We start from the raw sequence: 17188 nt of genomic DNA, 5'->3' as shown, positions 1-17188 counted from the left end.
CATTATCATTTTGATTTGCATCTCTCAGATGATTAGTGACTTTGAGCATGTTTTCATATGTCTCTTGGCCTTCTGTATGTCGTCTTTCGAAAAGTATCTATTTAGGTCCGTTGCCCATTTTTTTTGATTGGGTTGTTTACGAGTTCCCTGTAAATGTTGGAGATTAAATCCTTATCGGTGAAAACATTGGCAAATATGTTCTCCCATGCAGTGGGCTTTCTTGTTGTTTTGATGATGGTTTCTTTTGCTGTGCAGAAGCTTTTTGTTATGATGTGGTCCCATTGGTTTATTTTCTCTTTAGTTCCCATTGCCCTGGGAGCTGGATGGGTGAAGAAATTGCATTGGCAGATGTCTTGAGATTTTGCTGCCTGTGGATTCCTCTAAGATTTTTATGGTTTCCTGTCTTATGTTTAAGTCCTTTATCCATTTTATTTTTGTGTAGGGTATAAGTTGGTGGTCTAGTTTCATTTTTTTTGCATGTATCTGTCCAATTTTCCCCACACCATTTATTGAAGAGACTGTCTTGAGTCCATTGTATTTTCTTGCCTCCTTTGTCAAATATTGAGCATAGTGGTTTGGGTCTATGCTCAAGTAATATTTGACCAAGGAGGCAAGAAAATACAATGGAGTCAAGACAGCCCTGGTGCTCGGAGGGCCTTGGAGGGACAGTGCAGGGCAGCGGCCAGGGAACATCGTCCCTGGGGAAGGAGGCCTGTGCACTGAAAGGCCAAAGGTGACGTTCTCCCCAGACCCCTAACCATGAGTGGCTTCTTCCCCTCCTTCCCTCGTTCATCCTGGTCCCTTTAACCTGCATCATTACCTTTGTAATACAGTTTGATATCTGGTATCGAGATCCCTCCTACTTTGTTCTCCTTTCTCAGGATTGCTGCAGCTATTTTGGGGTCTTCTTTTTTTTTATTCCAGGTGAATTTTTGGAGAGTTCATTCTAGGTCTGTGAAATATGCCGTTGGTATTTTCATGGGGAGTGCGCTGGATCTGTAGATTGCTTTGGGTAGTGTGGGCATTCTATCTGGTATCCTGCATGACCGTTGTTATGCAAACTGGAGCCCAGACTAGTCTCAGCATAGAAAACCATCTATCTTGAAAATGCAGTTTCATAAGATATTTGGGCAAGGCTAACCTTCTAGGATCTGGAAACTGTAACTATCCTTATGGCCAAGGACAACTAAATTTCTTAGAAAATTAAAGAATAAATTATTTTTGTGTGTGTGTGCTCATTTTGCATGCCAGTAATGGGTCTGGGCATGCATGGATAGAAAATGAGACTTAATGTCTACCCAGAGGGTTTAGAGCCTGAATTAGTCTCCAGATGGCAAAAAGCTGGGGCAGAGACTTATTGGAAGCTCTCCAAGGCTTGGTTCTGAGGACAAATATTATTGGCTGCAGCAATTAAGACAAGTTTTAGGCAGCTTACCATGGGAAACAGGAAGAACAAAACCAGTGGAATGTATGCCATCATGTGGAATATAGGGCTGTTATTCAATACCGAGCGTTGTTTCAGCATTCTGTACTCATGTTATTCTTCCAGGTGCTTTCTGTCATTCCTGGGTGTGTTTTTGGTCACAAGACATCGAGAGAAGGAACATCTGCCACAGTCTTACATTGACCTGGGGACTATTCCCGGTAAACGTGTATATTCTTTCATTTACAATAGAAAATGTTATCCTCATAAATTAATCAGTGCTGGTATTATTTAGGGTGTTAAAGTCACAGGAAACAATTATCTTCAAAACATAAGCTCTTAAAGCATCACCTCTGGTATTATCATTAACTGTGCTAATGCTCATCTATTTGAATGTCGGGTTTGCACAGACACGGGCTATGAAAGAACTGACCCTGTTCTCTCGATTTGGGTGATATTGCCGATTTCCTCTGAGTTTCCTTAAACTGGAAAAGAGGAGGAGAGGAACAGGGACGGTGCTCGGAGGGCCTTGGAGGGCCAGTGCAGGTCCGAGGCCAGGCTGCCAGGGAACATCGTCCCTGGGGAAGGCGGCCTGTGCACTGTGAGGCCAAGGGTGACGTTCTCCCCAGACCCCTGACCATCAGTGGCTTCTTCCCCTCCTCCTTCCCTCGTTCATCCTGGTCCCTTTAACCTGCATCATCTTTCCGGTTAGTTAGTTCCTTCCTTTCCCTGAGAATCGCTCGCCTTAGTCCTGCAGCCCACAGAAGCAATGTCCAGAAAGAAGGACACCCTCCACTGTGTCCTTCCCTCCCCTCCCTCAACAGTCTCCAGCTTCGCTAGGGATTGGGGGTGACCTGTAGGTTCCTAGACAGGAGTCGTGGTGTTCTCACAGGTTCCTCCACCGTTCTGTTAGGACCGAGCCATTAAAGCCTCGCCCGCAGGACTGAGAAAACGTGGCCCCGTGAATTCTGTGCTCCGTTTCCCACGTGAGCCCTCTGATCGGCTCAGGGCGTTCAGGGCAAGAATTCAGAACTGGCGTTCCTGGCAAGGTGTGCATCAGAGGTGGTGACCTGTATGGTTAGAGGTTCGGTAGGAAATAAAGTTCACTTGCTTTCAACTCTTTTTTTCATTTCACAAAGCCCCATGCATGGGATCAGTGGCGGTTAGAGGCCACTCTGAAAGGCTGCCTTTGTGTGTAGTCATGTGCGTTAGGCTCAACATAAAAGGAGACAGGACTCCGGAGAGAAAGCTCTGGAGATGGGGGAATGCATCGTGTTCCCCTCCTGGCCGAGCCGGGCTGGTCTCCGTGCCCAGCGTGGCAGCCTCTGTGGGCGGGGAGGCTGCCCTCTCCACTGGGCAGTGCTGACCACATGGTGCGGGGCATGCAGTCCCCATGGCTTTTCCTCTTCTGCTTAGCGGGTGACCACATAGTACAAAAGGGGGGGATTAAATGTGGCCTAGATAGAGGAGACATTGCGAAGACGTACGCTTCTATAAGAGCGCGAAAGATCTCTGTGTGATTGTTATCTCCACAGGGAAACAAACACTGGATAAAATACAACCAGATTCAAACGGTTTATCCCGTGGAACTTTGCCTGATGGAAGTGACTCAACAAAGAGCCAAAGTGGAGAGAAGAAAGAGGTCTAAAGTGCCGAGAGCGATGGCTGTGGGCCTGTTACTCGATCCCACCTTCTTAAAAAGCTGCACATGTTCCATTTGTGTCAGCAGCTATTTATCGCTGACATGTGCTAGCGTGCGTTCCAGGTCTCTGCCCACCTCCATTCTGTGGACACCCGGGCCCCCCTGCGCTCTGACAGTCTAATGTTCGCATGGAATGTAACTTGAAGTGCCCCCCACACCCGGGGCCTCTCCCTAGCGAGCCTCTGGCCGCCTGGATCGTAATGAGAGCCTGGCTACCCGAGCAGAACTGCCACGCAGAAACGTGCCCGATCTGGCTGCTCCCAGCGTCCAGGAGTGCCGGCTGCTTTGCTTTAAAGAGACACTCCCCGCGCCCCCCCCCCCCCCCCCCCCCGGCCGCAGCCTGACTCCTGGAACACAGGTTTGAGAGCAATCATTTTCTGAAATCTTTTCTTAGCCGCCCCATCAAGGTCTCACCTTTCTGTTCCTAAATAAGAACAGGGAGTCATCTTTTCTGAAAACCAGCCCTACTATGCCCCTCCTTCAAACATGAAGGGTGCCTTTAAGTTCGAATTTACAAGTGGCATTCTGAGACGGGACACTCCGAACCGAAAGACCTTGCTGGCTTCTTAAGGAAAAAAACGTAAGAACTAGGACCAATTTTTTTAAATAATATAGAACGGTGACGTTTCCTTCAGCTATTAAGATCCTATTACACTTGAATTGAAACTGAAGAAAAAACTTCATATCCTGTGCCTTCGTTTGCTTAGCTGTTATAATTTATCATGTGGGTTTATATGTTGTAACTCTTAACACGTATCAAAAAAACATATTTAAATTCCTGGTGATATTTTCACTGACACGGCGTTCCCCCCCACCCTACGTCATTATTTCAAGCTTTATAAATTCGCCCAGGTAAAAGGAACAGTTACAGAACGGGGTCCCAGCCATTTAAATCCTAGACAAAGCACACAACCAGGTGGTCCATCTGAGTCTAGAGAGGAAGCCCGGGGTTCCTGTCCCCTGAAGGGCTTTTTTTTTGTTGCAACTGGTCACAAATCAACTAAGATCACATTTGCAGGCAGCGTCCATCATCATCAGTTACTTATGAATCTACCCAATATTTAAACGAGGAGAAGAGAGTTAGCCTTCATTGTAGCCAACATCAAATAATAAGCCCTATCCTTCAGGACATTTCAGAACCTTCCGGTCACCGCTGATATGTCAGGACAGCGAGGTTCCAGCCACTTGCCTTTGTGTAGCTTGGTTAACACAGCGCTGTGGAGACTGTGGTGTTCATGGCTGCGGGTCTCTGAGCTGTGTTCTTGGGCATACCCTGCACTCCTGACCAGACCAACCAAACCTGACCACAAAGGCAAGATTCAGATCTGTCGCCAACATGTGCGTGAAAACCTAGAGCCCATGTCTGGCTTTTGAACTCCTGCCATTGTGGAAGGTGTCCCGTTAATTCGAATAAAACAGTCGTAATTTTATGGCATGTTTTACTGAATTGGTCCAGCGTGTTCGCACTGGCGGGCTCAGCTCGGAAATGTGTCTGGTGTCTTAACCTACAGGCTTCCGGTGACTTAAAACTGGTTCAAAAATGGGGGGACTATTAGCCTAAAGCAGCCGTGGGCAAACTACGGCCCGCGGGCCGGATCCGGCTGTTCTATCCGGTTCTCTTGCTCTCCCCTCCGCTCCTTTACTTTGAATTTATATTAGTTCACACAAACACTCCATCCATGCTTTTGTTCCGGCCCTCCGGTTCAGTTTAAGAACCATTGTGGCCCTCGAGTCAAAAAGTTTGTCCACCCCTGGTAAAGGGTTTTACCTGAAGTAGGACTGAATTGATAGCTACAGCACTTGATTTTGAGCATTGTAGAATTTTGCACAGATAAAAGCATGATGCCAATACTTTTAAAGATCACCAACATTTGCATCTTTTTTAAAGTTTGGAGAAATGACATTGACTTAACCTGTATATATAAGCAATGGAGCAATGCTTTAGAAGTCCAGGTAACAGAGAATACGTTCAGATCTAATTTTACTTTTCCATCTTGCTGCTCCAAAATAGGGTGAATGAGAATTTCAGTTGTGCCGGCTTATAAAGATGTTTTAAAATTACACAGTGCATGACCACCACCAAAGCCAGCCCAGTCCTCCTTTTGGCATCATGAGTCGGGAACGTTTAGCCAACACCTGACTCATCTATTTGTCTAGACCAGGGGTCTGCTAACTTTCCCTTTAGAGACCCAGAGAGATGTTTTGGGTGCGTTGGCCATACAACGTCGCCAACTCCTCCACTCTGCGCTTGTAGCAGGAACGCAGCCACAGACAATATGGAAACGAGTGAGCGTGGCTGTGCGCCAGTGAAACTGGACTTCCACACGCAGGTGGCCGTCCTCGGGCCACGGTTAGCCAACCCCTGGCCTAGACGCCTGTGCCCGTGCCCTACGGCCGCTTTCTTGTTCCTTGGGCACTCGGGAGCTCAAAAGCACCATTTCGTGGTTCATGACAAGCTATTGCGATGCGAGTGTGGCACCATGTCTCAATGTTTGCGTAAGGACCTTCTTGCTTCTACAAGATACAAACGGTAGCTCTGAGGTCAGCACTGGTGCTGAAGTTTCTCTCTCACAGGCTGCAGTTCTTCTGTGTGTGTACCACCACCTCTGTTGGAGAAGTCTCCCCCACCCCACTCTCCAACTTGATAACAGCGTCAGCAATGACTGGTAGTTACCCATCCTGGGGCAGAGTAGAGCAGAAGTCTTTACCACCTGGCTGTTTTCCGTTTAAATGTCTGCTTGCCCTGTACTGCTTTCGCTACCTTGAATCACTTGAAAAAAAAATACAATAAAAAACTTCTCAGGCAATGACTCAGAAGGTGTTTTTCAACCCCTACCCACCCCCCACCCCCGCTCCACACACACACACACACACACACACACACACACACACACTCCTGGAGATCTTATTTCATGGCAGAGAAAGAAAGGGGAAGGAACAGATCTCATAGATTAGTACAATTTAGTGCTATTGAAGGGTAATGGTGATAATGTGCAAGTTTTGCTCCAAAAGAAGCAGGTGCAACCGTGGACATGACTCAGTGGATGGAAACCGTGAGCCAAATTCCTGAAGCCAAGAACCCGCTTTGTGCTTCCCGCTTCCAAGCACACAGCTCGTCCAGGAATGGTGACTGCACACGCTCAGCCTCACCGAAGGCGGCTCCGTGCTTGCCAGTTCCATAGTGACCTTATGCACATAAATGCAGCCGTTCCTGAAATCAACTTTCCCAACAGCCTTCCAGACCGCTTCCCTTAAGCTCTGTGGCTGGTCCGAGAGGCAGCCCTGGAACTGGGCAACCAACTGCAAACCTGATCCATGTGTCTGGCACCAGCGAAAAGGAGTGCTTTAGTGAGGTTGCTGGATAAACACACACTTTGAACTTTTAGGACCAAGATCTCAGAACCGAACCGAACGGGACGGTATGAGGAATTTAGAATTGTGAACGGTTGTCAATAGTCCGGCTGTGATGGTCAGCTTGAAACAAAAAAATAAAATTCCACACATAAACAATCTCCACGCAAACATAGACCTTCTCAGGCTATTAAACCTAGTGTTTTAGCAATTGTGGTAAACGCAGGGAAAAGCCTTCCCATCCAGGAATTCTTGAGTCCATCCCCTCTCTCGCCAGCCTCAGGGTCCCACACCACAGGCTGTCCTGTGCCAGCAGAGGAAATCAGTTGCAGGATGAGTGGCCTGTCCAAGGAAACATTCCTTTTGCTAGAAGGGAGGCAACTCCTCCTTCCGTGTTGGTCCTCACTGAGAGTTCATGAGTCCCAACCACAATGTCAAAGAGGAACATCGGTCCCGATTTCCAGTCAGTGTGCTTTGGGGTCCACCCACCTGGGCCAGCTGCTGCCCCGGGTTTCATGGCGCTCCAGGCAGATGCAGGATGGCCTCCGAGTTCTCGGAAAGCATCTCCTCCCCAGGCGCTGGCAAGTGCCTAGCCGAGAGGGAGCCCAGCTGTTCCCGAGGGACCGGCCTGCGTGGACCAGAGCCACTTTGCACATTTGAGCCGCTGCTCTCCAGACGCACGCTAATCCTCCAGCGCGCACGCACCCCGCTTTTGGAGCCTTTTCCTTCATGGTTCTAATTTGAAAACCAACCTCAGAAATGTACTGAGGTTTGGGCTCCCCTCCTTCCATCCAAAGCACCTCACCTAAACCCTCTAAGTCTACGCGCTAGACACGAACGAGGAAATGAATCAGCTCCAGGACTCTTGATCCAGGGACGCGAAGCTTGAGTGGTTTGCCCGATTCTAGACCACTAACCCAATTACCACACGCCTCCCGCGGAGCACGGGTTCATTCATTCACTCAAGCATCGTGGATCGCTTGGAGTTATGAGGGATCTAAAAACGAATTAGACGTGAAGACCCGCTCTTCGGGAGCTTACTGTCTGGTCAGAGAAACGGCGGCTTCGTGTCCTGAGCCCTAGCTACGTGCCAGGCGTCGCGCCGAGTCGTTGAGCTGTGCCACTCACTCAATCCAGACGATTTCTCTGTCGGGATAAGGGACCCCTACCTTGCAGATATAAAAACCAGGGCAAAGGCAGGAAGGGCATCTACGGCACAAAATGTAAGAAAGCTCAGCGTGGGTGGCGAGGGGATTGGCCCTGCAGTCGCGGGCCCCGGAGAGTGGCCCCTCACTGCATCCTGGCCCTGGCAGGGGAGTTAAGGGACTGGGCCATGGCCATCCAGCTGGCAAGTGGCAGAGCTGGGATCTGAACGCAGAACTGCTAACTCGGTAACCCACACTCTTCCTACTAGTCCCAACATAGCAACACTGCGCAGTAGAAGCACAAGGATGCCTTACGTGATTGGAATAAGGGCATGGAATCCCACAGGGGAGAGGGGTCACTTCTGGCTGAGGGACATCTTCAAGGGAATTGGGATTATAGTGAATTAAATGTTGCCCGCCCCCCCACAAAGATATGTCCACCGCTGAATCCCCGGAACCTATAAATATGACTTCATTAGGAAAAGGGGGCTTTCCAGATGTAACTGAGTTACGGCTCTTGAGATAGCTGGTATCCTGGATTATCGGAGTGACTCCTAAACTCATCGACGAGTGTCCTCATAAGAGACAGAAGAGGAAACACAGAGGAGAAAGCCACATGAGACCGAGTGGTGAAGGCACAAGCCGTGGAATGCCTGGAGCCATCGGAACTGGAAGAGGGGTGGACGAAGCCGCCCTTAGAGCCTTTGGAGGGGCCGACCCCGCCGGCCCCTAATTTCCACGCTGTCGTCTAGACCTGAGGGAGACCCTGCGGGTTTAAGCCAGCAGGTTTGTAGCTGCAGCAGGAGTACAGGTTGAGCTGGTCTCGGAAGCCCAGGTAGGACTTGGATGTGGGGGGAAGCCCAGGAAAGAAAGAGGAACGTCGCAGCCCGGAATAAGCTCAGGAAGCGTCTGTATCAATGTCGCATGAGAAAGGTGCTGCTAGGACAAGGAGGGCGGCCGCAAGGCCCCGAGTGGCCAGCTCCGATCAAGACTCCGGAGTCTGGCTCTAACCGGTTTGGCTCAGTGGGTAGAGCGTCGGCCTGCGGACTGAAGGGTCCCAGGTTCGATTCTGGTCAAGGGCATGTACCTTGGTTGCGGGCACATCCCCAGTGGGGGGTGTGCAGGAGGCAGCTGATCGATGTTTCTCTCTCATCGATGTTTCTAACTCTATCCCTCTCTCTTCCTCTCTGTAAAAAAACAATAAAAATACATTTTTTTTTTAAAAAAAAGGACACCAGAGTCTGGGCTGGATTGGGGAGGTAAATGGCGGCATGACTTCATTTCGGGGTGGGGGTGGGGGCCAAAGACACAATCAGTGTCTTTTCAAAAACTCACCCACCAGAACCTACTGACATTTGCCTTGCATCTTTCTTAGTCATTCACTATCCATATTAGATGGCGTAATAAACGTTCAACAAGTCATGGCCGAGTTCGAGTTCTGCGTTCGTGGCCCATCACAGCCTGCCAGAGCAGCCCCCCTGGGCCGCAGGCTGGGCCGTGGCCGCCGAGACGGCCCGGGCAGAGAGCTGTGCCCAGAGAAGGACGCTCCCCAGCACCGAGTCGGGAGCGAAACTGGAGTCCCACGGCTCCGACAGCCGCGGCTGGAGGGACAGTAAGGGGTGCAAGCACCCACCTCAGCAGTGACCTGAGTGAGAAGGAAGAAGGAATCGTGACAGCAGAGAGCTAAGAGCCTTGGGCAGAGGAAGGGGCAGAGAAGCAAAGACTCAGGGCGGGGCCGGACGCCCAGGCCAGGCTCAGCCCCCTCGGCCACGGCCGGGCTGGCCACAGCAGCAAACCCCTTCCCTGTCCAGCGCTGGGGAGACGGTCCATGCCCGGCCCCCAAAGGGCCTCGTTTTCACAGCGCTCACTGCGTTTCCGAAGGACATTAGGTGGGGCTGCGAGTCTAGGAAGGGGAGACAGAGCCCGCAGGAGACATGCTCCCTGAAAACGGGAGGGACGCGCTTTGGAGAACGCCAATCACAGTGCAGAGCTGTTCTCACCGACAGGGGCAGTCTTGCGGCAAGAGACAGAAGAATGTGGGCCCACAGAGAGGACCAGGCGTCCCTAGTGGACCCCAAGCTTAATCTCAGGAGCATCCCAGCTTGTTCACCCTCAGAAGCGCAGGGATGCTGCTGTGTGGCCTTTTCGGGAGGCCAAGACGCTGCTGAGGGACAGGGGAGAGAAAGAAGGAGATGCTGACGGGGACGGGAGACATCATGGGGAGAGAAAGGTCAGTCAGCCCAGCCACAGGGAACCAGAGCACTCAGCAGCAAGAGAGCCCCTTCCGCACCTCCAGCTCCGTGCCGCCCACCAGGGAGTGCAGCCCTGAGCAGGCGGCCCAAGGCGTCGCCCGAGGAACGACCTGGGGGCAGTAGAGGGCGGAGGCTCCTAGCAGTGCCCCCCAGGCTCCTGCCACAGCCCCAGGCCCAACCAGGAATCCCTGGGCTAGTTGGCTCTGCCCTCGGGAAGGTTCGGGCATCCTTCCAGCCCAGGTGTGCCATGGCCACCTTCTCGCTTTGGCCTGGAGGTCTTCAGGACATAAGTAGGGACACCCCCCCCACACACACACACACACACACACACACACCAAGTCCTCAGTCAGTGCTGGGAAAGCCAGCGTGGGCAGGGGCAGACATCTGTGCCCGGGCACGGCGCTCCCCTCTCTGGCCACCCGTGGGCCTTTCTCTAAAGCAAACCACCTGCTCCGGCCTGCCAGGCCCCAGCCTTCCAAGGTCCCCACCAGGAAGCACCGTCCAAACCGGGAGGGGGAGGAGGAGAGGGAGGGGAGGAGGAGGAGGAGGAAGAGGAGGAGGAGAGGGAGGGGAGGAGGAGGGGGAGGGGAGGAGGGGGAGGAGGGGGAGGAGGGAGAGGAGGAGGACGGCCGGGGAGGAGGGAGAGGAGGAGGACGGCCGGGGAGGGGGAGGAGGAGGGAAAGGAGGAGGGGGAGGAGGAGGAGAGGGAGGGGAGGAGGGAGAGAGGGGAGGAAGGGGAGGGGAGGAGGAGGAGGAGAAGGAAGAAGAACAGCCCTGGCACCGCCCGCTCCTGTTTGTGTGCACTGAGGAGTCTGCGGAATCCAGACTTCTTCTCCACCCAACCAAATAAAAATAGATTCCTGGCGGCTCCTGCGCGCTCAGCCCCGCGCCTCCGGCACAGGCGGGCGGGGCTTCCCTGACATCTGGACAGAGGCCGCCGCCAAGGGACCCTGGAGGGGGACTTTCTCCCCCAGGTTTCTCTTCCCCTTCCTTCTGCTGAGTGTAGGTTTATGGGATCGGGGAGTCTGCTGGGTTAGTTTCCAAATCTCCGTCTTCCAGCCCTGGGTAGAGGCGACAGACGGCGGGTGCTTGCTTCCCGGCCCGCCGGCCTCAGAGGAAGGAGCCGGGAAAGAGGAGGTGACAGAACACACACTGACAGCGGGAAGGGGGCCCGCGGCCTCCTCCCTCCCTCCATGGCTCCTCCAGAAAAACACGCACAGACAAAGTCGAGGGCAAAGGCACGGGGACAAGACGGCATCGGCTCTCCGGAGCAGGCTGGGCGGAAGGGCCGGCCAGCAGGCCTAACGTCGCGGCCTTGTGCAAACCGCGGGGCCGTGTTTGGAGCCAAGGTCTGACTAGGGCGCCGCCCTCCTGGGGGCCGGGACAGGTCTTTGCTGCAAATGGGCGCTTGGCCCTTCACCCGGCCCACGTGCTGGACATGTTCTCTCCGTCCAGCAGCAACGAGAAGCGCCTCCCTCTCTCTCCTGACGGACGGCTGCACCCCCAGAACAAAGTTAGCAATGACACAGCGGGTGTGCAGGCAGCCTCGGCCCCACCATCCAGCCACAGAACGGGCGGAGAGGCGCTGAAGCCGGTGAGCTGATGTACATGAGTGACGGAAGCAGCAACGCTGGCTTATTTAATTTCCACCGTTAAAAATTGACCGTGCGAGAAATGCCGTTCGAAAACCATTTTGTGCTTGAAAGGAAGAGACACGACGTGCTGCCGTGGGGACTGAGGGGCTGAATCGTGTCCCCCAAAGACGCATGCGAGCCCTGACCCCCACGACCTCAGAATGGAACTGTCGTTGGAAACAGGGTCTTTACAGAGGTCGTCAAGTGACAAATTAGGTCGCTCGCGTGAGCCCCGAGCCAACAGGACAGGGGTCCTCCTACAAATGGGAAATCTGGACGTAGAGACACGCACACAAAGGGGAGACGATGTGAAGACGCGGGGAGCAGCCAGCCGGCGACACACCAGGGAACGCCGAGGCTCCAGAAGCCCGGGCCAGCCCTGCCCACACCTGGACCTCAGACTCCTGGCCGCCAGGAGTGAGACAATGCATTTCCGGTGACACGCCCCTGGTGTGTGGGACTTCGCTGCAGCGCCCCTCGCAAACTAACGGACTCTGTCTCCTGAGGCTCCGGCACGGGGTCCCTACTCCGCTGGGGAAGCTCCCGGTGCAGATCCTGCTGGGAAGCAGAGCCTTTCCCACACGTCTGCCTTGAAAGCTGAAAGGCGAGACTCCCTCCACCACACCCCCCCCCCCAGCACCCTGAGACTGGAGCACGGGGCAGTTCCAAGGGTACCCTTTTGCCACGAGCAGTGGTGGCACATCCCACACCCAGCTCTGACGGCTCCAGTGACTCCACCCAGCGCTTGCCAGGGCCTGGCCGTGGCCACAGGGCCAGCCATTGGGTTTCACTTGGTTCCTGTCCCCTCTCCAAGCCTAATCCTCCTCTTCCCGCTGGTTCTGCGAGCCCCCCAACAAACGAATGGATGCAAATCCACGGAAACCTGAGCATGGCCCCTGCACCTTGGCCAGCATCCCCACCCCTGCCCCTGAGACCTGGCCCTCTCAGTGTGTTCAGAGGCCCCCTTCGCCTCCCTCTTCTCCCTCCCCCCCCACTCTCCCACCAACCAAACTTCTGTTAGCAGCACCTCATGCTCCCCGTGCCCAGGCTGGGCCTCAAGGCGTCTCCAACTCCTCCCGTGGCTGACAGCCAGCCACTCAACAGTCGCCTCTAACCAGTCTCCCTAGCATCCCACCCACCCTTTCCCTTCCTCCCAGACCCAGAGCCACAGCCTTGTTTCAGGTCCTAACCTCCCCCCTGAAATGCTGCCCCGGCTTCCCACTGCTTTGCCCCCGGGCCTCTGCCCCCTCAGGTTCCCCTGTGCACTGTGGGCTGAAAGGCCTGGCTCCGTCCCTACCTTCCCCACCTTCCAGCTTCGCCCAGGCTGCAAGTCCTGCCCTCTCACCCTCCCGACGCCTGCTCCCAGGGGGACTCCCCATGCCTCAAAGCCCATCTCTAACACGTGACGGTTCAGTGATTTATCAGCCAGTCGCCCTCCTTCTTCCTCAAAATCTCTGCTTCTGTTTCAGTGCAACTCTTAGGTTCTGGCACGGTGAGTGTCCGTCACCTGCATGCGCACCTGATTCCTGGTACGGATCCACTTGCAACTCTTGGTTGAACAGGATTTTCCCTGGTCTGGTCTCCACCTCCACTGCCACCAGCATCATCTCTCGCTGGATTATCGCTGTGGCCTTCTAACTGGTCATGCAGTAGAGAAGCCCAAGTCAGATGTCCCGACGTGGTCTGATCTCCACAGCCTCTCTGCCCTGAAGGCCCCCTCCTCCCTCCTTCTCTCGCTCCCCTCCCGCCTCACTGCCTCCTCCCTTTCTGCAGGCACACGCCCGCCTCAGGGCCTTGGCACGTGCTGTTCTCTCTGCCAGGCTAATTCCTGAAACGTCTCTACGTCTTTGCTCAAATGTTACCTTCTCAGGAGGCCTACTGACCACTTTATATAATGCTGCAGCCCACACCATTCCCTACCCACCACCCTCAGCCCCATTGCCTCTCTCTCCAGCCCATGGCTCCTAACGCTCTGTATCATTTACGTATGTATGGTGGTTATTGTTCATTGTCTGTCTGTTCACCCCCACCTGCCACAACATGAGCCCCTCAAGAACAGGGGTCTCTGTCTGTTATGCTCATAATGTATTCCACATGCCTGGTGCATGGCTGATGGCCGGTAAGTCCTTGCTACACAAATGACTTTCTGTATTCTGCATACACAGAGCTATGACAATCACTAGGTTCCCAAATCAGGCTACTTTTTTAAAAAAAACCCTAACTGCCTGGTTGCCTAGCTGCTCGTCCCTGTGTTGCTATGGAAACCAACAACCCAGGGACAGGTTGCCTCTCATCTAGCCAGGCAACATGGGTCGCCCCCCACAGAAGACAGGGACGTGTGCCCACGCCCTCCACAACCTGGGCACCGACACTGTGGCCAGTCAGCTGAAGGTACCCCTGGGGACCAGCACCCCTCCCCCCAGGCAGCCGTGGGATTTCCCCGGGAGCCTCCTGCTGTGAGTGGGAGACTCCGGGAGGATCTGCCCTGGCTGACGTGTTCCCACACAGACACGTCTGTTCTCAGGAGCTTCTCAATTCCACGTGTCCCCTCTGCCTCCCCAGGCATCGTTTTTTCCCTCCGTCCCCAGGAATAGCATCCATGGCGCACTGGCGATGGAGGAGGCACTTTGCACATCATTATCCCCAAGCCTCACAGCACGCAAAGTAACCATGGTTACTCCCCCGTCACGGCGAGGGGCTGAGCTCAGGAGCACTGATCAGCCTTGGCTTCCTTCACAGAGCCCGCCTGGGTCGGTTCGTTCGAGTCCAGGCATCAGAGCGTGCCCATCCCCCTCCCGCCTTCTCCACTGCCCTGTCGCAGGCCCTGAGTCCGAGGAGGGGGGTGGGGGCAGAAATCGCCCGCAGGGGCCCTGCAACGCGCACCTGTCCCTCACACGCAGCAGCCCGAGGCGGCCCAGGGAACACTGCGTCACCAGAGCTCTCCCTGGAGGTCTTTAAAACTAACAACCAATAAAAGGTAATCCCTTCTCTCTGCACTGACGCAGGTGTGGCCGTGCTAACAGCAGGGAGGAGCTGACCCCTGAGGCCCCTGCTAGCTTTAGGAGCATGAGGAGGCCTCACTGGGCAGCGAGCATTACTACACCTGTTTTCAATGGCATCGCCAGCCCAGGACGAACCCGACCTGTGGCCGTGGCCGTGGCCGCAGTGAAGGTCAGCATCACCGGAGAGTGCGGGTCTCAGAGGGCGGAGGCGGGAGAGAGGGCGCCTGCTTGGTGCTGAGAGCAGGGCTGAGAGCCACAGACCAGCTCGGGGAGGGGGGGGGGGGGCGGATCTGTGTCAGGGGAGGTCCCAGGAATAAGGGGGTGCCAAGGAGACATGTCAGAGCCACCAGGACCACAGCCCAGCTTGGGAACTGCTTGGGAAAGGGAGGCACACAGCATGTGTACGTGCTTGTCATGGGCGTGCACACAGCATGTGTACGTGCACACCACAGGCACGCGGAGAGCCCCTGAGATCGCAGACAGCACTGTCTCGGGCCACCTCCGGGGGGAGCAAGCACCCCGCTCTGACTCGGACACGGAACTAAGGGCCCACCCCGGGGCCAAAGCTCCGGTAGGAGCTGAAGAAACCAGACGGGCTGACAGGGGACACCAGGACCCAGTACCACCGTCCCCGAGCTGCCAACCAGGACACAAGTGACCAGAGGAGAAACGGGGGACAGGCTCTCAGGGGGCCGTAATGCCGGGCCCAGCGCCAGCCTCCCCAGGGCATCGTGCTGCATGGCCCAGGCCCCACACACGACTGGTGTCGACACCCCTCCGCCACCTCCCCCATCACCTCCCACCCCCACCCGTTCAAGTTGGGCAGGACAAGCTGACAGGGGAGGGTCCCGAGGGAGCACTCAGACAGTGAGAGCCACGCCCGGGTGCCGCGGGGTGGGGCGTCCCGGAGACCTGGGCCCCACCACCCTGTGGCTTGTGCAGGTTTTCACAAATGGGGGACGAGGCCGCGACCCTGCACCTGCCCAGCACCTGCCCTGGCCCCGCCCCCAAAGCCGTGGACGCGGGAGACTCACCTGGTGCTCCCCCGTGGGCTCGGCGCCGAAGCAACGGGATGCTCCCAGGGCTGCTCTCGGAGGGGGAGGGGCGTGTCCGGGGCTGGAGCAGCAGACACCTGCCAGGCTGCAGCCCTCCCGAGAAGCACGCCACCGGAGCCCCGGCTGGTGCCCAGTGGTTAGAGCAGTGGCCTGCACACTGATGAGGCATAGGTTCCATTCCCTATCGAGGCCACACACCTGGGCTGCAGGTGCAATCCCTAGTTCCGGTCAGGGCACACGCAGGAGGTAACCAATCGATGTGTCTCTTTCACACCCATGTTTCTCACTCCTCTCACTCCTCTCTCTGTCTCTCTCTCTTTTTCTCCCTCCCTCCCCCTTCCTTCCTCCCTTCCACTGTCTCTAAAAATCGGTGGAAAAAATATCCTCAGGTGAGGACCAACAAAAATAAAAAATACACCACCGAGGCCCCCGGGAAGGAGGGCTGGAGACCCTGCAGAAGCAAATGGGGCTGGAACCTTAGGTTCCTGTCCCATTACGAAGAGACATGAGGGGCCGGAGACACCGGAGAGATCCCGGCAGGGTGTCCCCTGCAATAAAAGGCTCCCAGCTCACTCAGAGCACTTCCTGCTCCCCCTGGCCCAGCACCTCGGTCTTCCCCCCGCCCCCGCCGCCCCCCCAGCCTCGGTCCCCTCTACCCTTGTGCTGTGCACACTGCTCCACACCCATGGGCTTTGATGGTGAAAACTCCTGGTGCTCCGGCCTCGGGGCCCTGCCTAGACGTCCTTCCCCGGGAATCACAGCGCTCGAGGCAGCGCCCCAACACCAGAGAGGAGCGACCGGACACCTCTCCCCAGTCGGTGGGAGAGGGCTGACCCAACCTCGCTCCTCGTTGTGGAAAGCCAATTTATTAACGCAATTAAAGCTATCTCTTTCATCTGGCTTGGAGCACAGGTGGGCTGTTCCGGCTGACCTGGAAAAGCCAGTGTCTGGGGCAAGTGGGAGGAGGAATATACCCTCCTCCTGCCTGCAGGTTTCAAAAGATCCTTTTGCTGAGTATCTTGGTGCAGATGAAGTCTCAAGGCTTTCTTTTTTTTTTTTTTTTTTTTTTTTAAATATATTTTATTGATATTTCACAGAGAGGAAGGGAGAGGGATAGAGAGCTAGAAACATCGATGAGAGAGAAACATCGATCAGCTGCCTCCTGCACACCTCCCACTGAGGATGTGCCCGCAACCCAGGTACATGCCCTTGACCGGAATCGAACCCGGGACCTTTCAGTCCGCAGGCCGACGCTCTATCCACTGAGCCAAACCGGTTTCGGCTCAAGGCTTTCTTATTGTGGTCTTCCCAGAATCCTGGCAACTGTCTTGCCCCCCTTCCCCCCTCCCAGGCTGCTGGCTGCTCTGCTTAGGGTAGTAAAAGGGCCCTTTCCCCCTCTCCCACCTCCTCCCCCTCTGCATTCGCTCATTAGGGAGGTCTTTGACCATTTGCTCCAGGAGTGTCCTTGGCTGGGGAAGATAGCAGTCCGTTATTTGCAGGCCAGCTGCAGATTACTCACGCTGTTTGGCTTTGTCCTGATTCTCCTGCCTCGGTTTCCCCTATTCCTCCTGCCCTGGGATCCTGTAACAACAGGACTCAGCCTCTGGCCCCCAGGCTTCACCCA

General features: G+C 55.0%; 1 protein-coding gene across 1 annotated transcript in view; it reads left to right on the top strand.

Annotated features, from left to right (window-relative positions):
* The window catches only part of NIPAL2 (NIPA like domain containing 2), a gene marked incomplete at its 5' end in the record, with an annotated part of 66291 nt that extends 60367 nt beyond the window's left edge, over positions 1–5924 (top strand). Inside the window, 2 exons of the mRNA XM_080646488.1 lie at positions 1550–1644; positions 2959–5924. Of these exons, the coding sequence (XP_080502614.1) occupies positions 1550–1644; positions 2959–3071 (208 nt within the window). The 3' untranslated portion in view covers positions 3072–5924. The remainder of the gene's footprint in view (positions 1–1549; positions 1645–2958) is intronic.
* Positions 5925–17188: the final 11264 nt, after the last annotated feature.

Source organism: Plecotus auritus, assembly GCF_963455305.1.
Source record: "Plecotus auritus genome assembly, chromosome: 11".
Classification (NCBI taxonomy): domain Eukaryota; kingdom Metazoa; phylum Chordata; class Mammalia; order Chiroptera; family Vespertilionidae; genus Plecotus; species Plecotus auritus.
The sequence above is the reverse complement of the archived record's forward strand: the minus strand, read 5'-3'. Positions and strand labels throughout refer to the sequence as shown.